Source organism: Mus caroli, unplaced genomic scaffold (assembly GCF_978045245.1).
Source record: "Mus caroli unplaced genomic scaffold, Mus_caroli_1 scaffold_4, whole genome shotgun sequence".
Lineage (NCBI taxonomy): Eukaryota > Metazoa > Chordata > Mammalia > Rodentia > Muridae > Mus > Mus caroli.
The window spans coordinates 48,104,570-48,125,071 of record NW_028227259.1 but is presented as its reverse complement, the minus strand read 5'-3'; the positions used below and the strand labels follow the sequence as shown (position 1 = coordinate 48,125,071).

Sequence of the window (20,502 nt, the reverse complement as noted above, 5' to 3'; positions counted from 1 at the left end):
CCTATTTCAGTTATGAGGACAAGATTTAAGCTGGGCCACTTACATTCTTTCATTGAGTCAGTCTTCTAACACTAGAAAAGAAACATTTTCTTTTTACTAAAATAGTGAAACTATTAGAAGTTTAGAACTATTCACTATATGAATTGAAATAAGTCTTGAATGGTAAATGGAGAGATGCAGACACTAGCCACTCTTTAAAGCTTTATGGGGTACTTTGTAAGGAGCCGTCCTCACATTCGCCATTATAAGATGGCACTGACACCTGTGTTCTAAGTAGTAAACAAACCATCTGCACATGCGCTGGGGTAGTTTCCCACCCCATGTGCTCTGCCTTTCCCGTGATGACAACTCTGGCTGATGGGCTGCAGCCAATCAGGGAGTGACACTCCGAGGCGGAGGACAGTCCTCCATAAAAGGGAGGGGGCTCCGCCATCTGTGGCTCTCTCTCTGTCTCCTTTCTCCACTGGCTCCTGATGGGGTAAGCAATAAAGTTTGTACTGCAAAGGATTCCGGTTGCCCTGAGCGTGTTCTTACCAGGGGGACACACAAAAGCGGCGGGCAACAAATGGTGCCGGAACCCGCGAACTACTGCATCACGGGGAAGGAGCGGTTAATGAAGTGTTCCCACAAAACAGACTGTTGAGAAGGATCCGGCATGGGTTCAGAACTCTTCAGCTGGGGAACGGAGCAGAACCAGAACTGCTGGGATGGGACGCGTGTTACAGCTTTACAAGGTATGTCTAGTCTTGAACTTTCTCTAGTGTTAAAAGCCCTTTTATTTCTTTTCACATGTCAACAAGTGGTTAAGGCAGGGTGGAGAATTCTGGACGAAATTCAAGACAGTCTATCAGAAGTAAAGTGGGGAGAGATTAGAAGGAAAGAGGAGAGAAAACAAAGGAAAAAAGAAAAGTTAATGTCAGGGAAAAATACCTGGGGAGAGATTGGAAGGAAAGAGGAGAAAAGAGATGAGTTTAAGGAGCCAGTTCTTAATAGCTGTGAATCAGATGAAGAAATTAGCCCTTCTGAGGAAACAGACTTGGAGGAGGAAGCAGCTTGTTATGAGAGAGAAATGCGAGCTTATAGGTCAAGAAAAAAGCCAAAAGCGACTGGCAAAGGCCAGCTTGCTGCTTGGCCTCAGGGCAGTCAGCTTCAGGGTCTTAGTGCACCTCCGCCCTATGCGGAGCCCCCGCCCTGCGTAGTGCGTCAGCCCTGCGCAGAGAGGCAGTGCGCAGACTCGTTCATTCCAAGAGAGGAACAAAGGAAGATGCAACAGGCATTTCCGGTCTTTGAAGGAGCCGAGGGTGGGCGTGTTCACGCTCCGGTAGACTATACACAGATTAAAGAGCTTGCCGAATCGGTCCGTAAATATGGAGCCAATGCTAATTTTACCTTGGTGCAGTTAGACAGGCTTGCTGGCATGGCACTAACTCCTGCCGACTGGCAAATGATTGCAAAAGCCGCTCTCCCCAGTATGGGCAAATATATGGAATGGAGAGCACTATGGCAAGAGGCTGCACAAACTCAGGCCCGAGCAAATGCTGCCGCTTTGACTCCAGAGCAGAGAGATTGGACCTTTGACCTGTTAACGGGTCAGGGAGCTTATACCGCTGATCAAACAAATTATCACTGGGGAGCTTATGCCCAAATTTCCTCCGCGGCTATTAAGGCCTGGAAGGCGCTCTCCCGAACAGGTGAAGCCACTGGACAATTAACCAAGATCATCCAGGGACCCCAGGAGTCCTTCTCAGACTTTGTGGCCAGAATGACAGAGGCAGCAGAGCGTATTTTTGGAGATTCAGAGCAAGCCGCACCTCTGATAGAACAGCTCATTTATGAGCAAGCCACACAGGAGTGTCGAACGGCCATAGCCCCAAGAAAGAATAAAGGCTTACAGGATTGGCTCAGGGTTTGTCGAGAGCTCGGGGGACCTCTCACCAATGCAGGCTTAGCGGCTGCCATCCTCCAATCCCAAAAACGCTTCATAGGCAGAAATGATTGGAGGACATGTTTTAACTGTGGGAGGCCTGGGCATTTTAAGAAAGATTGTAGAGCTCCAGACAAAAAGGGGGGGACCCTCACTCTTTGCTCTAAGTGTGGCAAGGGCTATCATAGAGACGACCAGTGTCGCTCTGTGAGGGATATAAAGGGCAGATTCCTTCCCCCACCTGATAATCAATCAGCTGATGTGTCAAAAAAACGGGCTATCGGGCCCTCGGTCCCAGGGCCCTCAAAGATATGGGAACCGGTTTGTCAGGACCCAGGAAGCAGTCAGAGAGGCGACCCAGGAAGACCCACAAGGGTGGACCTGCGCGCCACCTCCGATTTCCTACTAATGCCTCAAATGAGTATTCAGCCGGTGCCGGTGGAGCCTATACCATCTTTGCCCCCTGGAACCATGGGCCTTATTCTCGGCCGGGGTTCACTCACCTTGCAGGGCTTAGTAGTCCACCCTGGAGTTATGGATTGTCAACATTCCCCTGAAATACAGGTCCTGTGTTCAAGCCCTAAGGGCGTTTTTTCTATTAGTAAAGGAGATAGGATAGCTCAGCTGCTACTCCTCCCTGATAATACCAGGGAGAAATCTGCAGGACCTGAGACAAAGAAAATGGGCTCCTCTGAAAATGATTCTGCCTATTTGGCTGTATCTTTGAATGATAGACCTAAGCCCCGCCTTAAGATCAGCGGAAAAGAGTTTGAAGGCATCCTTGATACCGGAGCAGATAAAAGTATAATCTCTACACATTGGTGGCCCAAAGCATGGCCCACCACAGAGTCATCTCATTCATTACAGGGCCTAGGATATCAATCATGTCCCACTATAAGCTCTGTTGCCTTGACATGGGAATCTTCCGAGGGGCAGCGAGGGAAATTCATACCTTATGTGCTCCCACTCCCGGTTAACCTCTGGGGGAGGGATATTATGCAGCATTTGGGCCTTGTTTTGTCCAATGAGAATGCCCCGTCGGGAGGGTGTTCGGTTAAAGTAAGAAATATCATGGCAAAGATGGGTTATAAAGAGGGAAAAGGGTTAGGAAATGAACAATTAAAACTGGGCCATATTGAACCATCTACCTCACCTTGGAATACTCCAATTTTTGTAATTAAGAAAAAGTCAGGAAAGTGGAGACTGCTCCATGACCTCAGAGTCATTAATGAGCAAATGAACTTATTTGGCCCCGTACAGAGAGGTCTCCCTGTACTTTCCGCCTTACCACGTGGCTGGAATTTAATTATTATAGATATTAAAGATTGTTTCTTTTCTATACCTTTGTGTCCAAGGGATAGGCCCAGATTTGCCTTTACCATCCCCTCTATTAATCACATGGAACCTGATAAGAGGTATCAATGGAAGGTCTTACCACAGGGAATGTCCAATAGTCCTACAATGTGCCAACTTTATGTGCAGGAAGCTCTTTTGCCAGTGAGGGAACAATTCCCCTCTTTAATTTTGCTTCTTTACATGGATGACATCCTTCTATGCCATAAAAACCTTACCATACTACAAAAGGCATATCCTTTTCTACTTAAGACTTTAAGTCAGTGGGGTTTACAGATAGCCACAGAAAAGGTCCAAATTTCTGATACAGGACAATTTTTGGGCTCTGTGGTGTCCCCAAATAAAATTGTGCCCCAAAAGGTAGAGATAAGAAGAGATCACCTCCATACCTTAAATGATTTTCAGAAGCTGTTAGGGGATATTAACTGGCTCAGACCTTTTTTGAAGATTCCTTCCGCTGAGTTAAGGCCTTTGTTTGATATTTTAGAAGGAGATTCTCATATCTCCTCCCCTAGGGCTCTTACTCTAGCTGCTAGCCAGGCCTTACAAAAGGTGGAAGATGCCTTACAGAATGCACAATTACAACGTATTGAGGATTCGCAGCCTTTTAGTTTATGTGTCTTTAAGACAGCACAATTGCCAACCGCAGTTTTGTGGCAGAATGGGCCATTGTTGTGGATCCATCCAAATGTATCTCCAGCTAAAATAATAAATTGGTATCCTGATGCAATTGCACAGCTCGCCCTTAAAGGCCTAAAAGCAGCGATCACCCATTTTGGACGAAATCCCTATCTTTTAATTGTACCTTATACCGCTGCACAGGTTCAGACCTTGGCAGCCACATCTAATGATTGGGCAGTTTTAGTTACCTCCTTTTCAGGACAAATAGATAACCATTATCCAAAACATCCAATTTTACAGTTCGCCCAAAATCAATCTGTTGTGTTTCCACAAATAACAGTAAGAAACCCACTTAAAAATGGGGTTGTGGTATATACTGATGGATCAAAAACTGGCATAGGTGCCTATGTGGCTAATGGTGAAGTAGTATCCAAACAATATAATGAAAATTCACCTCAAGTGGTAGAATGTTTAGTGGTTTTAGAAGTTTTAAAAACCTTTTTAGAACCCCTCAATTTTTTAGAAGTGGCTGGAGTGATTAAGCCTTCCAGTAAAGTTGCCAATATTTTTCAGCAGATACAATTAGTTTTGTTATCTAGAAGATTTCCTGTTTATATTACTCATGTTAGAGCCCATTCAGGCCTACCTGGCCCCATGGCTCTGGGGAATGATCTGGCAGATAAAGCCACTAAAGTGGTGGCTGCTGCCCTAACATCCCCGATAGAGGCTGCAAGAAATTTTCATAACAATTTTCATGTGACGGCTGAAACATTACGCCGCCGTTTCTCCTTGACGAGAAAAGAAGCCCGTGACATTGTTACTCAATGTCAAAGCTGCTATGAGTTCTTGCCAGTTCCTCAGGTGGGAATTAACCCACGCGGTATTCGACCTCTACAGGTCTGGCAAATGGATGTTACACATGTTTCTTCCTTTGGAAAACTTCAATATCTCCATGTGTCCATTGACACATACTCTGGCATCATGTTTGCCTCTCCTTTAACCGGAGAAAAGGCCTCACATGTGATTCAACATTGTCTTGAGGCATGGAGTGCTTGGGGAAAACCCAAACTCCTTAAGACTGATAATGGACCAGCTTATACATCTCAAAAATTCCAACAGTTCTGCCGTCAGATGGACGTGACCCACCTGACTGGACTTCCATCTAATAAAACAGAAAGAGGAGGCTCTACCCCGAGTACCAAGAGTGTCTGTGTCTACAGCACTTTTACACTCAATTTTTTAAATCTTGATTCTCATGGCCATACCGCGGCTGAACGACATTGTTCAGAGCCAGATAGGCCCAAAGAGATGGTTAAATGGAAAGATGTTTTAAATAACAAATGGAAAGGCCCGGATCCTATTTTGATAAGATCCAGGGGAGCTGTTTGTGTTTTTCCACAGAATGAAGACAACCCATACCAGAAAGACTCACCCGAAAAATCCAGACTGACCAAGGGAATACTGATGTCCCTCGTCTTGGTGATGTCCAGTGCGACAACAACAAAGGGAAAGCAGTGTTGGGAGATACAGAATTGGACGGCTAAATTTGAACAGACCCTTTGAAAATTAAGACTTGCCCCATGCACTTGGACCTGTCCCTGACCTAAGGACTATCTTTTCAACATTTTCCTTCTTTAAAGAATGGGTGGGGGTGGAATTATTTGGAGCTGTTCTTTGCTGTGGATTAGTGTTGCTTCTTTGATTGGTCTGTAAGCTTAAGGCCCAAATTAGGAGAGACATGGTGGTTATTTCCCAGGCGCTTGCAGCACTAGAACATGGTGCTTCCCCTGATATATGGTTATCTATGCTTAAGCAATAGGTCGCTGGCCACTCAGCTCTTGCACCCCACGAGGCTAGTCTCATTGCACGGGATAGAGTGAGTGTGCTTCAGCAGCCCGAGAGAGTTGCACGGCTAAGCACTGCAGTAGAAGGGCTCTGTGGCATTTATGAGCCTATTCTAGGGAGACATGTCATCTTTCAAGAAGGTTGAGTGTCCAAATGTCCTTCCCCCAGGAAAAACGACACGGGACCAGACCAGGACCCCTCCGGGTGATGAGCCTGGGAGGAGGTTTTGTGTACGGCTCCTTTACCTGCACACTGGGGATTTGACCTCTATCTCCACTCTCATTATTATGGGTGGCCTATTGCTCTTAAATAAAAGAAAAGGGGGAGATGTAAGGAGCCGTCCTCACATTCGCCATTATAAGATGGCACTGACACCTGTGTTCTAAGTAGTAAACAAACCATCTGCACATGCGCTGGGGTAGTTTCCCACCCCATGTGCTCTGCCTTTCCCGTGATGACAACTCTGGCTGATGGGCTGCAGCCAATCAGGGAGTGACACTCCGAGGCGGAGGACAGTCCTCCATAAAAGGGAGGGGGCTCCGCCATCTGTGGCTCTCTCTCTGTCTCCTTTCTCCACTGGCTCCTGATGGGGTAAGCAATAAAGTTTGTACTGCAAAGGATTCCGGTTGCCCTGAGCGTGTTCTTACCAGGGGGACACACAAAAGCGGCGGGCAACAGTACTTAGAACTCCTTCTACCCCCAGTGCTTCCTCTGACACTGGGTCAGTGTATCTATTTCAGTTGGTATAGAAGGCAGATTTCTAAGATGCCTCCAAGTTCCCAGTTACACTGAGCTAGTGTTGCTATGAAGGATTAGGAGTTGTAATTAAGGTACCAAGTAAACTAACTCGAAGAATAGCAGATTATATATGTCATCAAACTTAATCACATGAGCCATTAAAGCTGAATGTAGATATTAAAGATAAAGAAATCAGACTTGAAGTATGAAGAAAAATTCAGAGAGGGGAAATGGCGAAACTATATTTAAAAAGATGCTGTGATCCTCTGGGAGCTGAGACAGACCCCTGATGACAGATTATAGACAAATTGGAACTGAGTTAATGGGGCTTCTGTCCTTTATTTCCTCTGGATAAAAACCCAGCCAGGCAACTTTTTGGCTTCATTCAGTCTAGAACATCCTAAGCAAAGAATTCAACCATGCCATATCTATACTTCTGATGTGCAGGCCTTATTTTACGTGGCTACACTGGTCATTTGTCACAGTAGAAACACAGTATACTTGAGTTTATTTTATTTACACCTAAAGAGGTCCTGACTAAACTTAAAAAGACAAAAACAAAAACAAACAAACAAAAAAAGTTAAGTTCCTTTCACTGCTGTGAGAAGACGCTTGAAGCCTATTATTTTTCACTGCTTCCCTTTCCTTTTTTCTCTCTCTCCCTTCCTCCCTGCCATCTTCCATCCTTCTCTTCCCCTCCCCTCCCCTCTCTTTTCTCTGTCTTTCTTATTTATTTTAAGATACTTTATTACAGTAAGAAGACTTAGCACGGGATCTCACCTATCACCAAGGTTTGTGGTACATGGCTGTCTATATGTTTACCACAGATCTCTAGAAACTTAAGCCTTCTTGATTGACTCAAACCTTATGCTTACTTATCATCTCATTTTTCATGTGCCTCAGCTCTTTGGAGAGCTACCACCACCCTTACTTTCCACCAGTGTGACTGTTCTTGAATCTGCATGCGTGGAGCCATTTGTCCTTCTAGAAGTGGCTTATTTCCCTCAGCGTAATATCCACCGGGTTCATCCACGCTGTGTAGGGATTGTCTCTTGAAATCTTCCAGAAGTGCTAATTCTTTAGACACAACGATTCTCACTCTTACATCTTTGCCAGAACTTCACTGAAATGTTTCTTTCTCAGCAAAGCTCTCCTTGATTTTCCTGTGTAAAAATATAAATAACTCCCTCTCTGAATTATCCTTTCCTGACTTACTCTTTCTGTTAGCAATGATTTCTGCCTAGCAACCTGCTTGTTTTACTGTCTTAGTTAGGTTTTACTGCTGTGAACAGACTCCATGACCAAGGCAAGTCTTATAAAGGACAACATTTAATTGAGGCTGGCTTACAGGTTCAGAGGTTCAGTCCAGTATCATCAGGGTGTGAGGATGGCAGCATCTAGGCAGGCATGGTGCAGGCAGAGCTGAGAGTTCTACACCTTCATCTGGAGGCTACTAATGGAAGACTGGCTTCCAGGCAGCAAGGATGAGGGTCTTAAAGCCCACACTCACAGTGACACTTATACTCCAACAACGCCATACCTCCTAATAGTGCCACTCCCCTGGGCCAAGCATATACAACCTATCACACCCTGTGTTAGGATGAGGTATTTGATTTTAATTGGGCATGTTAATTACGTGAGCTAAAGGGGGATTTTGGTTGCTGGACTTTAATACTTTGATTGCTGGATCTTGGCTGAGCATATATCATACTAACCTAATGTTTATTTATTTCATTATTTATTTTCTGAGTTCTTCATAGACTATTAGCTTCATATGCACACCAGGGTTCCTATTGGTTTTAAGCATGCTATATCATCAACATCAAGAACAGCACTTGCCACACAGTGGCCACTTAAATGTTGACTAAATGACCTATCAAAAGGAAGATGTGTGCATAAAAAAAGATATATATTTCCTAAGGGCATTACCATCTTTCTTCTTATAGAGAAATTGGTGGTATGTATGTTTAGAAACATAGCAGGGTGTTCATTTCCTTTCCTCCAGGAATACAGAGCAAGAGATAGTAAGGTTTGGCCAGCCTGATTTTTATGCAAGGCTGACAGTGAAGACTGATGGGATAGAAAAAAAAATGATATGGAACATATAGGAATAGGTTGGGCTGTGTTCAACAACAACAACAACAACAACAAAATAAATAAAAATAACCACAACTTAGAAATAAATTGCTTTTCTATAATACATGATGGGAGTCTAGAAGTAGAAAGTTAAAAGTTGGTAGAAAATGTTCATGGTGGAAGTCAGTCTATTTATTTATTGTTATTCTATATACACTTCCTAGCCTAAAGCCCTTTATCCTGCTGGGTGCTCCATGGTTAACCTGGCATCTTTCACAAGCCTAGAATAAATAATACCTTTGGAAATGCTCAATAGGTGTCACAGGTATATAGGTAGTTCTCTGTCCTGGACAGAGGTGGGAACTGCAGAGGCAGAATCCAGCATCTACCCTGGGACAGGACTTGAAATTCCCTTGCCTGTAAGAAGATCTCCACCTATGGTCAGTGAGATGCAGCAGGGACATTCAGGAATCACATGGAGAACGCCTGTCCGGAGTCAAATCCAGCCATATAGTGTACTTACTTGAATTCTAGCTATATATGAGACATTGCTGCCTAAATCCAGAGTACTATACTCCAGTAAAAAAAAATAATAATTGTAAGATTTGTAAGACAATTAAGGTTAATGGCTCAGTTCTCTAATTAGCTTTGTGACCACTAGCAAATTATTTGCCCTCAGAGGACCAAGGCTGTGGGTCAGAGATGGGCTGCCTATCTAACATATGTAAAGCCATGGCTTCAGTCTCCAGTACTGAGCAACAGACCAACCCATAGATTATATATCCTCTTGGTTTTTCAGTTTACTAATGTGTAAGGAGAGACTAAAACCATTGTAACTGTGTGAGTGCTGCTATTATTATCTGATGCTGTCATACCCAATGCATGTGCTTTGTTTAAGCATCATTCCTGGCACAAGGAAGCCCTAGATGTGTTCACTCTGATCATCATGACCATGAAAGGATCTGGGTATCTGTTACTCTGAGACAGAGATCTTTAGTTTCTTATACATGTCTTTGTATAGGTCTGTCTAGGAAGTTACTCTTCTGTCTTACTAACAGGCTTTCCCTGATGAATGGAGAATAATGTCACTGGTTATTTTAATTTATAGCCCCTATACTCATCAGCTAAAGGGGATTCTCTCCCACCTCACTGTGTAATACACAAGAAAGGCTCTGCTTGGCCTGGCTTGGATCATATGTCTGGTCTGTTGTCTGTCCCTATGGTGTGACTGGATGTGAACACAGAATTAAGTATAAGTGAAGTGAGGCACGGTGAAGTGCGCACCTTCAGTCACTCCCAACCTAAGCATAAGTTGCTCACCCAGGACTTCCTCTACTTCCTGTTCTTAGGAATAGTGATGATCACAACAGTGACCTTACTCTCAATATCAGAAGCATCAGTGTAAGGGTTGGTAAAGTATGACAGAAGACAGCAGCCACGTATCAGAGCCTTAATCAATTGATGACCACTACCACTGTTGGGATTGTTCGGAGAAAGAGAAGAATACATTTGCACCTTGCTTAACATGTACATTTAGCAAAATCTTTTTAGAATGTCTTAGGCTGAACTCTGCCAATCTTAGGATTAGGAACGACTTTGGCTCGAGACTATATACACCACAGTGAGGATTGATTGCTACCTAAGTGGGAATCCTGGTTTGGCTGTGTTCCATCCCTACAACCTCAAGAACATCACCAGCTTGGCTGATTTTGTCTGTCTGTCTGCACAGTTGCATCAATGATGAGACTTACCTGCTGGGATGGTTATGAGTGTTAGATGGAAAAACATAGATGAAAATGTTACCATGATGTCTTGAAACCCCTAAGGAAGTGTTAACTGCTAATATAATTATTAGCACTGCTACCCAGATCGTTCACTGTCTCATCACCATGGTCTCTTCAGATGTTATAAAACTGATTTGGTGAACACCCCACACTTAGGAAGCTCACTGTAAACAACCACTCATCCCTATACTCTGAGACTCTCTGAGCATCTGTGCAGCCCACAAGGAGTTTTCTGCCATGCACGGTCTGTATTCTAAGGTGAGCTGCTGCCTTTGCATTTATCCTCATGGTATGTCATTGGCAGAATGACTAAGCGTGGTGCTCCCTGTGCCCATGACATTGTACATCTGACATTCTCTCAAGAGCCAGAATACCTGAAAAAAAAAAAAAAAGAGAGAAGAAATAGGAAAAACAAAACCGTTGAAATGAGAATGGAATCCCCCCATTCTCATTTAAAGATTTGCTTCTAGATTATGAAAAGAATGCCAGTGATATGAATATAAAGAAGAAGCCTTAAAAGCACCAAGTTCCTCTTTCATAAAATCCATTAGACAAATCTCTTCACAGTTAATTGCTTCAACTATCCTTCAAAATTCATTTTTCACACCCCATTGGTTGATTTACCTACCATCTGTTGATTTCAGGACAACACAGCTGACTAATCATGATCTGCTAGGTGACAAGGCTACACTGTTTAACAGCAAACAGTCCTTACTAGTACCTCCCATTAAGGGCCTACTACAGGACCTACTATAGCCTGCTAGCTGTCTGCCCTGTGTGTGGCATCTGGGCACAGGGATGATTAAGTTGTGACCCTACATCAAGGCCAGCAGGCTCTGCATTTGATGGGTCTCTCACCTACTGTGTCCTGCACTCAAGTGTGGTTCGTGAAAGGACTTCAGGGACTGCTAAATGAGAGTGTAGTAAGCTGTTGGTTTATAAAAGAACACTCTAGAGAGGCAAGGAATGAAAGCAAGGTAAAGTGAAATAGTCCTAGGTGGGGCTGTTTAGGGAAATAATTGCAGACATTTCTAGGCAGTGTCAAGAGCAGGGTTGCCCTTCACATTATGAAAGCTAAATGTCCTTATTAATGCTACCGCCTTCCTTCCCTGGAGAGGCCTATGTTAGGGTGAGTTCAGGAGTGCAACTGCAGGCCTGAGGTTAGCTATAGTCAACATTGTTTGTGGCCTGTGGTTAAGGAACACCTTTCATGCCTCATTATGTCACAGCAAGACTCTCCTAATCCCTTCTTTGTGGAACCAAGGGCCTTAATGCTAAAGAAAGTAATTAGACTGCTCAAACCAAAACAGACCATTTTCAGGTTTCATCAGCCAGGCAGAAGGCAGGCACTGAAGCCAAATCTTGCAGGGCAAATCCTTAGACCGTGGTCCTTCCTTGGCTGGATTTATTCCTCCTTCCAGAACTTGCCACTCAGGTGCATATAGTTGAGGATTAGGTGATACAAAACATACTGCCTCACCTTTAAAAAACAACATTTGCTTCCTGGTTGTATTTGAAGGATATCTATCATAGTGAAACGGAAAAACCCACAAGAACAAGATGGGAGAAGACTGGTTAAGTGGTAGCATCCAAAGACACCTAGTCGTGCTCTGTGATCTACTTGACCCCCTTGTAGTTGTTGAGATGCATTCACATGAGTGGAAGCATGTACTTAGAATTTTAAATTGTACTATTTTAATTATTAGACTTTAAAATTATTAGCATCGGCTTTATGTGCATTTAAAAATCTCTAACTCAATCTATTCTTGTAGTTGGTTGTTTGGTTTTATTGATTTGTTTGTTTTTAAGTCCTTGTCATAGTGGATGAGCAAAGACTATATTCCTACAGATCTTCCTGGCAGTCAAAAGATAGGCTGGCCATAAACTCAACCTGGAGAGGCCCCTGTTTCTTGGCTACAGGATGAATGCACAGCATCTGTTCTGTTACCCACACATTAAAGTTATGAATGAGCATTTAGCAGAATTCTCCTCTGTTGCTCTTGGGGCCATGTGTAGCCAGAGCAAAAGAATCCAGCATTGAGTGGAAGAACAATTTGCAAAGGTAAGCAGATCATAAGTGCATGCTTGGGCTTTTTTAAGTGATGTTTGAACAAGGGTATGAAACACTGTCTTTTTGATGGCTTTACAAAAGCTACAGTAAACAGATTGGAAAATGTTTAGAGAAAATGTGCCATAGTGTTAAGACCTAGGTAAAATATTAAGGCCTAGATGGAATGTTAAGGACTAGATGACTATTACCTGGCTAACCCATCATTTGTGCTGTTGCTAATATAAGGACATTTTCTCATATGTTTTTTTCTGCTGTTACTAGGAAACTTTCTCACGCCCAAGTTGATTATGCATACTGGAAACCAAGCCTGGTAGAAGTCAGTAGAACTGCTTTGTATAGATACCCACAATAAGTTTGGATCTGAACCAACAACCCAGCAGTACTTCCTTCACCTGTGTATAATCCTGCATGGTATTTGCTTTTATAAGCTGCCCCTGGGATGGATCCCAACAAAAGAGAGGCACCTGCATCTATTTAGAATTAACACTTCCATTTTGAGTAGGGGTCGAGTAAAGTTTAAGTTCCCAAGACCTCCCTGGGAACTGGCATTCTACCTGGCAGAAAGAGACATGTATGTGAGTAACTGACATCTTGGTTAGCAAGTTAAGACATGAATGTTAGACAAGGCGTGTCCCCTGCCACAGCTGAATACCCCAACCAATGGGAGCAGGATAAGTATACAACAAAGACATGTTCCTAAGGACATCCCCTAGCCCTAAATCATGATTGGTGGAATAACTTGGCATTGATGTTTGTGGATTTTAGGCTTAAAAACACTGTACAATCTTAACTCAATGTCACAGTCAGCTCCTGAGTTTGACCTATGGCCCTTATCAATCAGTCTTGGGGTGTGGTGTTCAATAAACCATCCCTATTTGACTGAGATTGGTGTTTGAGTGGTTTTTGTGGTGATTCTCATACCCCAACACATAAAATGGTAGAGAAAACAATTTGGGATGAACACTGAGAATATTTATATTTATCACATGTGACATTTTCCTTTAAGTTACATGTAACCTGAAAAAAAAATGCTGTGTAAAAGTAATGTTAGCACTCTTAGTTGTTTAGGTAATATAACTGGGAGAATGGATATTCATACCTAAGTATGCAATCAAAGCCTCTGCCTTAGTTACTTTTCTATTGTGATAAAGCACCATGACCTAGGCAACTTATAGAATAAAGGGTTGTTTGGGGTTTATGGACCACAGTGTATAGGAGTCTATCATCATCATGGTAGGATAATGGCAGGAGACAGACATAGTATAGGTACAGAAGCTGAGAGCACACATCTCAATCTGCAACAGGAGGCAGAGAGCACAGTGGGAACAGCAAGAGCTTTTTGAAGCCTGCTCTGAATGGCACACCTCTTCCAACAAAGCCACACATCTTAATCCTTCCCAAACAGTTCTACCAACTGGGGACCGAGTATTCAAACATGAACCTATGAGAGCCATTCTCATTCAAAATACCACAGCCTACTTTTAAATTTTAAATATATAAAATTGTAATGTAGCTAATTGAACTTGAAGAGCAACTATGTCTACTTTTGTGTTCACAAAATTATTTTTATAAACTGTACTTATTTGCTTATTTAGTTAGTTAGTTGACTATGTGCTCATACATGCAAGTACATACATGCCATGCCACACATGGAGGCTCACTGGGCAACTTTCAGGACTCAGTTCTCACCTTCCAACTTGTTGAGGAAAGGTCTCTCTTGTTTCTGCTGCTGTCCTATGTATTCTAAGCTAGTTGGCTCTGGAGCTTTCAAGAAATTCTCAGTATCCCATATTTTAGGATTGCTGGGATCACAGATGTATACCACCACATACATCAGGTTTATTTCATGGGTATCAGAGCTCAAGCTCAGATACCAGGCTTGCACAGTTAGTGCCTTCAACAACTGAGCCACCACCTTGGTCCACACAATTGTGTTTCTATGCTTACAATTACAGATTCTTCTATCACTGCTTGGACTGCTTCATGGGAAAAGTGCTAGCCTTTCTATTTAGTCATAATAAAATTATGATTCACACATGTGCATGTTGGTTGATCAGTTTGAGGTTTAAGATGGAGGACATGGTTCCTTTCCAGGTCTCACAAATTTTACAGCCTACAGCCATTTCATGGCTCTGTGAGAGTCCGTGAAATGAAGGAAGGCCATTTCCAAGTCTGAGTATTGCAGTGGCTGTAATTAAGAGCCTTGCTGAGAGGCTGTCCGCAGCTTTCAACAGAGTCTCGTTCTAAATTGGTTTGGGAAGCAGTTGAGTTTCAATTACTGAGAAGCGTATATCTCACAGTTCAATGCCATGTACCAGGCACCTAGCAACAGCTCTCTGATGGATAATAATGAGATTTTAATTAGCATCTTGGATCCATCTAGAAATTTATTCCAAGCTAATTTGCTTGAAGGAGCCCAGCCTTGTCTGGGACCTGTTCCAACCTGTTTTCTCAAAAGAAGAGACAGCAAATCCATGACCTTTGCTTTTCTGAGCAGCTCATTGCCTAAATCCAGGGTTCCTTCTAAAGAATCAGCTAATTTGCTTTCCTCATTTGGTGCCAGGTTTCTCTCTTTGTATAGTGTTATGAGTTCAAAGTTTGGTGACAAGAAACAGGCTGTCTTTTTCTGTGTCCCTTTGTCTTATAGTACTATACTTCCAAGTTGGGGTGGCATGGTCATCCCCTCAGACATCAGGACAGAGAATGCTCAGAACACTTCTCTCTCCTCCACACCATGCCTGAGAGTCACTGGCCCTGTCAGTTTTCCTTGCTGGCAGCTTTTGAACTCATATACCATTCTTTAACCCTAAACTGATATAGCTTTCCTATCCTGGAATACCTCTTCTGCCACCAGAGCATCTAGAATGAACATAGCTAAACTTGTGAAGAGGACCTATTTGTGTCTTTACAACTCCCAAAAGGCTGAGTCTTGTGAGAAAAACTTCCTGCATGAAATTCACAGTTCAGATCATCAAAGTATGCACTCATGTATCAGAGAGAGAGAGAGAGAGAGAGAGAGAGAGAGAGAGAGAGAGAGAGAGAGAGAGAGAGAGAGAGAGAGAGATAGGTAGATCTAGGTCAAGACCTGAGAGTCTTTATGTAGGCAATTTGCTACATCATCAGAATAAAGCCTATTAAGCTCTTTAAGGTGGGGATTGGACCCTTCACTAATAATTGTTTTATTGCTATGAGGTGACACCATGACCAAGTCAACTTCTAAAAGAAGGGTTAGTCCATGAACATCAAGACAGGAAGCATGGTGGCAGGGAGGCAGCCATGACACTGGAGCAGTAGCTGAGAGCTCACATCTGAATCACAAATTTCAGGCAGAGAAAGAGGGAGACTGAGCTTGGCCTGTGCTTGTGAAACCTCCAAGCCCACCCACTAGTAACACACCTCCTCCACACTTCTACTTGTTCCCATGCAGTTCCACTCACTGGAGACTAAGCATCAAACACATGAGCCTATGAGGGCCATTCTCATTCAAACCACCACATACCCTGAATATTTGACCCTTGCCTACCTGCCCATGTTTATATCTTACTATACTCCTGGCTCCAGTGTCCCCATCACACTGGGTCTTACCATTTCACACTCCTTCCAACAACGTATACAGGCGTCATTTCTCCACATCCTCACCATCATTTTCCCCTTTTTTATGACAGTTATTCTAATGAGTATGCAATATCATAAAATTATAGTTATGGTTTACATTTCCCTAGTTATTATAGACACTAAGTGAAGTTTCATGTGCTGATTAGTCAACCCCATTTTTTTTTTTTTTTACCTAAAAGGATGAAAGAAAGTAGTTGACATGAAATGAGATGGGGAGTGCTGCTGAAAGCGATGTTGGTGAGTGCAAAGTGCACAATTAAATTGAGATGCATACTGGATCTCTGCATTGAGATATTGGCAAGGAACAGGATTCATGACTACCAGTTAGGTGGCAAATACAACAACAGAGACAAATAAACTGGGGAAGTGCTAGCCAACTGAACATGTACAGCTCGTGAGATTTGATGGGACTCCAAGGATGGTGCCTGAAAAAAGGAAACACCTGCAGCCTGACATCTGGCTCTAGGGATGTCACATTTGAAAGATGAGAAATGAGGGAGAACTGACTAACCGAGGAGATAGAGATATGTGATGATCAGTAGGAAATATTGCAAGGGAAGACAATACTCCAAGGAGGAGGAAATCATTTACTAAGTCAAATGTTGCCGAAAAGTTAAAGTCTGAGACTTAGGTATTTAACAGCAAGGGGGTCATTGTGACTTTGATAAGCAACTGAGTAGATTGGTTGGTCTAAGAACGGATTGAAAAGGACTCACAAGGGAAGGGGAGGTGAGAAATTAGTGACTATAGACAAAATATTAGAGGAGTTTGCTAAAGCTAATAGAGGAACATATGGGAGGACCAAAAGAATGAGGTTTATTAATGATGAGATACGTAGGGCCAGATATGTGGCACAGGTGTGTAACTTGAGCACTAAGGAGACTGAGGTAAGATCCCTGTAATTTCAGGGCCACACCAGGCTGTGAGTTCCATGCAGCCAAGGTCACTGAGGTAGGCTTTGTCTCAGAAACACCAACAATAACAACAAAACTTAGGGCAAGTTTATATGCTGGTGTGGGAGGTACAAGAAGTAGCAGAGAGATGAGAGCACTTATTCCCCCTTTCCTTTCTCTGTGCCTCTACAGACTTCAGCTACCCACTGTGTACACTAATTGACTTACATTCAATCGCTTCTTGTATGTCAGTGAGATTTCCGTCTAATCTTGTTGTTTAACAACAGATTCTAAACCTTGATGGCTGCAACAGTGATTGGCCTCATGCTCAGGTTAGCTGCTGTTAATTCCAGGCTGTTAATGGGGGTTGTGCACACTCCACATGCCTCTCATTCTGGGACCAATGGCAATTCTGTACATACTTTTCCTATGATAAATGGCCAAAGGGCAAGAAAGCAAGCCAAAATGCATTAACACATTTAAAGGCTCTGCTAGCAGCAAGTCCACATTCTAACCCCCAGGACAAGTCACAAAGTCAAGTTCAACCTTATTATGGAAGAGAAATAAATTCCACTTACATACTGGGAAGGACCACGGCAAGCAAGTGAGGAGAATAAAACAAAAAATGTTGACGAACAATTCAGTCTCCAGCATTCTACCAGCCTCTAAGTTTCTCAGCAGAATGATCTGATTTGGGGTAGTTTCTAGGACGTGGAATCATGCTGCTGATTGTCCCTACACGGACTAAATACTTCCGAGTGCACTGAACACTGGCTTTTCCTCGGTGTAAGTTCAACTACTTCTTCCTAGACTGGTGACAGCACTTATGTCCCTGTACATTATAGGCTCTCAGCACAACCCTAAGAGACTGATATTATTCTTTTTCAAATTTAACTACTGACCTCTGATAGTGTTAAATCATGAGCCCAAGCTCTCCTGTTAAAATACCATGAAACTTCGACTCTTGTCTATAAAGTCCAAGCTCTTAATCAGCCCTTCTCTCGATGCTGAAAGCATAATCAAGCTGGGAATTAGGTTTGGGTCATAACAAACATGGCAGAAAATTGAAACCATCCCTGTGATTTCAGATCCCCAGAAAAGGAATGCTGGACTGTGAGTTGAATAGCATCATATACAGAGCACAGATGAGGTCAGAACTCTTAAGGAGAAATTATTATGTAATAGTTACTGAGGTGGTTGGTTTGATAAGGTGGTGATAATGTCAAGGATGTGATATTGAAAATGAGGTGGATGATGAAAGAGGAGGAGGATTTCAAGAAATTAATAGGAAGGTGGTAGAAACAATTGACCATGGAATCCAAGGTAAGAAAGGACAGAAGTCAAGATGAGATTAGTAGAATAAAGATTTTTATCTTAGAAAGCAAGAAGACAAGAAGGCAAGAAGAAGGAAGAAGAAAGGGTGGAAGAAAGAAGGGGGTGTGAAAATGGGCCAGTGACCAATGTGGCAGTCCAAGGAATCCCCTTGTCCTGATTATACTCATGAATATTTATATATGCCTCCATATTTCATGGTCCATGGCAAAATCAGACTGATGCTTATAGATATACTACAGACTCTTCAAACTAGTTGTGGTGCAAAATGTCTCGTCACTCCCTTTCCACAAGAACATGCATTTTTCACTTCTTCCTAAGGATCTTATACTGATTATAAAGACTTGAATTTTCGAAAGCCATTTTAACTTTCTTGTTTCTGAGTCCTATCCATGGGTGGGTGCATGGGTAACCGTATAGGTGAGGTGAGGAAAAGGGAGGGTAGGAAATATTGGATATGGGCATCCTTGAAAAGCCAGTAGCTATCTAGACAGATATTGGCACAACACAGTAGTTTGGAGAAACCCAGGACTGTTTAGGGTCTTCAGGTAGATGCTAGGAATAATATATCTATGACAAACTGCTCTGAGGCAATTTGTGCATACAATATGGGACTCTTCCTGCTACTTCTAGCGTGAAATTCCATTATATGTTGATATAGGTGTGGGTACATAGGACAAATGTTCATAGGACCTCCCTTGAAAATACAGTCCATCCCTCCTCCCTGACTCTTTCTCAAATTGGTGTGACATTGAATGTTTTCTTTCACTGAGTGTTTTCATGGCTATGTCAGGATATATCAGATCTGCAGCTGCTTTTGATTCTATCTAAAGAATCCACTGTCCCAAAATCATTACATAATTTATCCTGAATAAGGCCACAAAGCTATCTTCTTTCTACTATATATGGGTATATAGTGTATAATTAGGTGTGCAGTTACACTGGCCCATGCACATGCATTGAAAGGCCAGAGGCCAACACTGGGTGTCTTCTTATATTGTTCACCACCTTATATTTTTTTAAGGCTGTGTTTCTCACTGGAGCTTACCTTTTCTGCTAGGCTGGCTGACCAGAAAGCGCCTGTAATCCTCCTGTCTGCACTCACCCAGTGCAGGGATTACAGACACTTGACTAGCATATATGTGGGTTCTAGAGGTATGAACACAGGCCCTAATGCTTACACAGCAAGCACATTACACACTGAGTCATCTTTGCAGCCCCCACAAAGTTAATTTTCATGGAGTAATCTTCTCAAGGGTATTTGTTCTTTTCCACAAGAACCACCCACTCACCTCAAGATTTGCCTCCATTAAAGAGAGTCAGTTAAAAAGAAATAAAAGCTTTTCTCTATCATTTGAGGGTACTAAAAATACAGAAAGGAGTTAGTGCAGCAGTGTGAGGTTTAATTTTTTTTTAATACATTGCTTTCAAGGTTGATCTTCAGCTGGTATCTAAGAAATTACCAGTTTCCAAAGGGATCCTACTGCTCAAAACAGTGAGAACTGCTCTCACTAGTTCCAAGAGTCTTTACAAATGTCATTTTTGCTGAATACCTGCTTTCTGTCTTTGAGTTTAGAACTTCGGTGCATGTCAAGTAGAAATTGTTTACATGGGCAGTAAAAATATTGGTTGCTAAATATTTTTTATTACTTTTGAGGTGATAATTATGCAATCATAATTACTCCCCCTTTCTTTTCTTCCCTCTGATCCCTCCATTCTTGTTCTTTTTCAAATTCATGCCCTCTTTTATTCATTGTTATTCTCATATATATATATATATATATATATATATATATATATATTCCTAAATACAACCTGCTCAGTCTGTATAATGTTACTTTTAAGTATTTTTTCAGGGCTGACCATTTGGTAGGAGATAAAAGAATTGATGTGCTCTCCCCCTCCCCCCGAGAAGACTTCTTTCCCCCACTCTCCAGTGTTCTTTGGTTGCTCGTAGTTCTTTGTGTAGGGTGGACGCCTCATAGTCTTTCCCCATGCACTTTGGCATATCTATTGTTGTTATCCTTGTTCAGAAATCCATGGCAGATTATTTCACATATACTGCCACAACTTCCCACTAAGTGGCTTAGCTCTGATGACAGAGACAGAGACAAGAAAGCTTTCCCTCAAATTTACACTCAGGTGCCGGTTCCCTTAGCCGACTTTGCTGTAGTAAATCACAGCCATGAGTGTGAATATGCGCTGAGCTTGTGAGTTCTCCAGTGAATCACTACCCCTGGGGTAGTCTTT

General features: G+C 42.6%; 2 protein-coding genes across 2 annotated transcripts in view; both read left to right on the top strand.

The window, feature by feature from the left end:
- The window catches only part of Fam184b (family with sequence similarity 184 member B), a 114,366-nt gene that overhangs the window by 28,900 nt on the left and 64,964 nt on the right, over window positions 1-20,502 (top strand). The gene's annotated exons all lie outside the window — the stretch shown is intronic.
- LOC147005141 (uncharacterized) lies at window positions 236-5,681 on the top strand. The gene is given in 4 exon segments (XM_085836680.1): window positions 236-5,058; window positions 5,060-5,118; window positions 5,121-5,312; window positions 5,315-5,681. Coding segments are annotated over 4 exon segments (4,782 nt in total). The 5' UTR covers window positions 236-655; the 3' UTR covers window positions 5,443-5,681.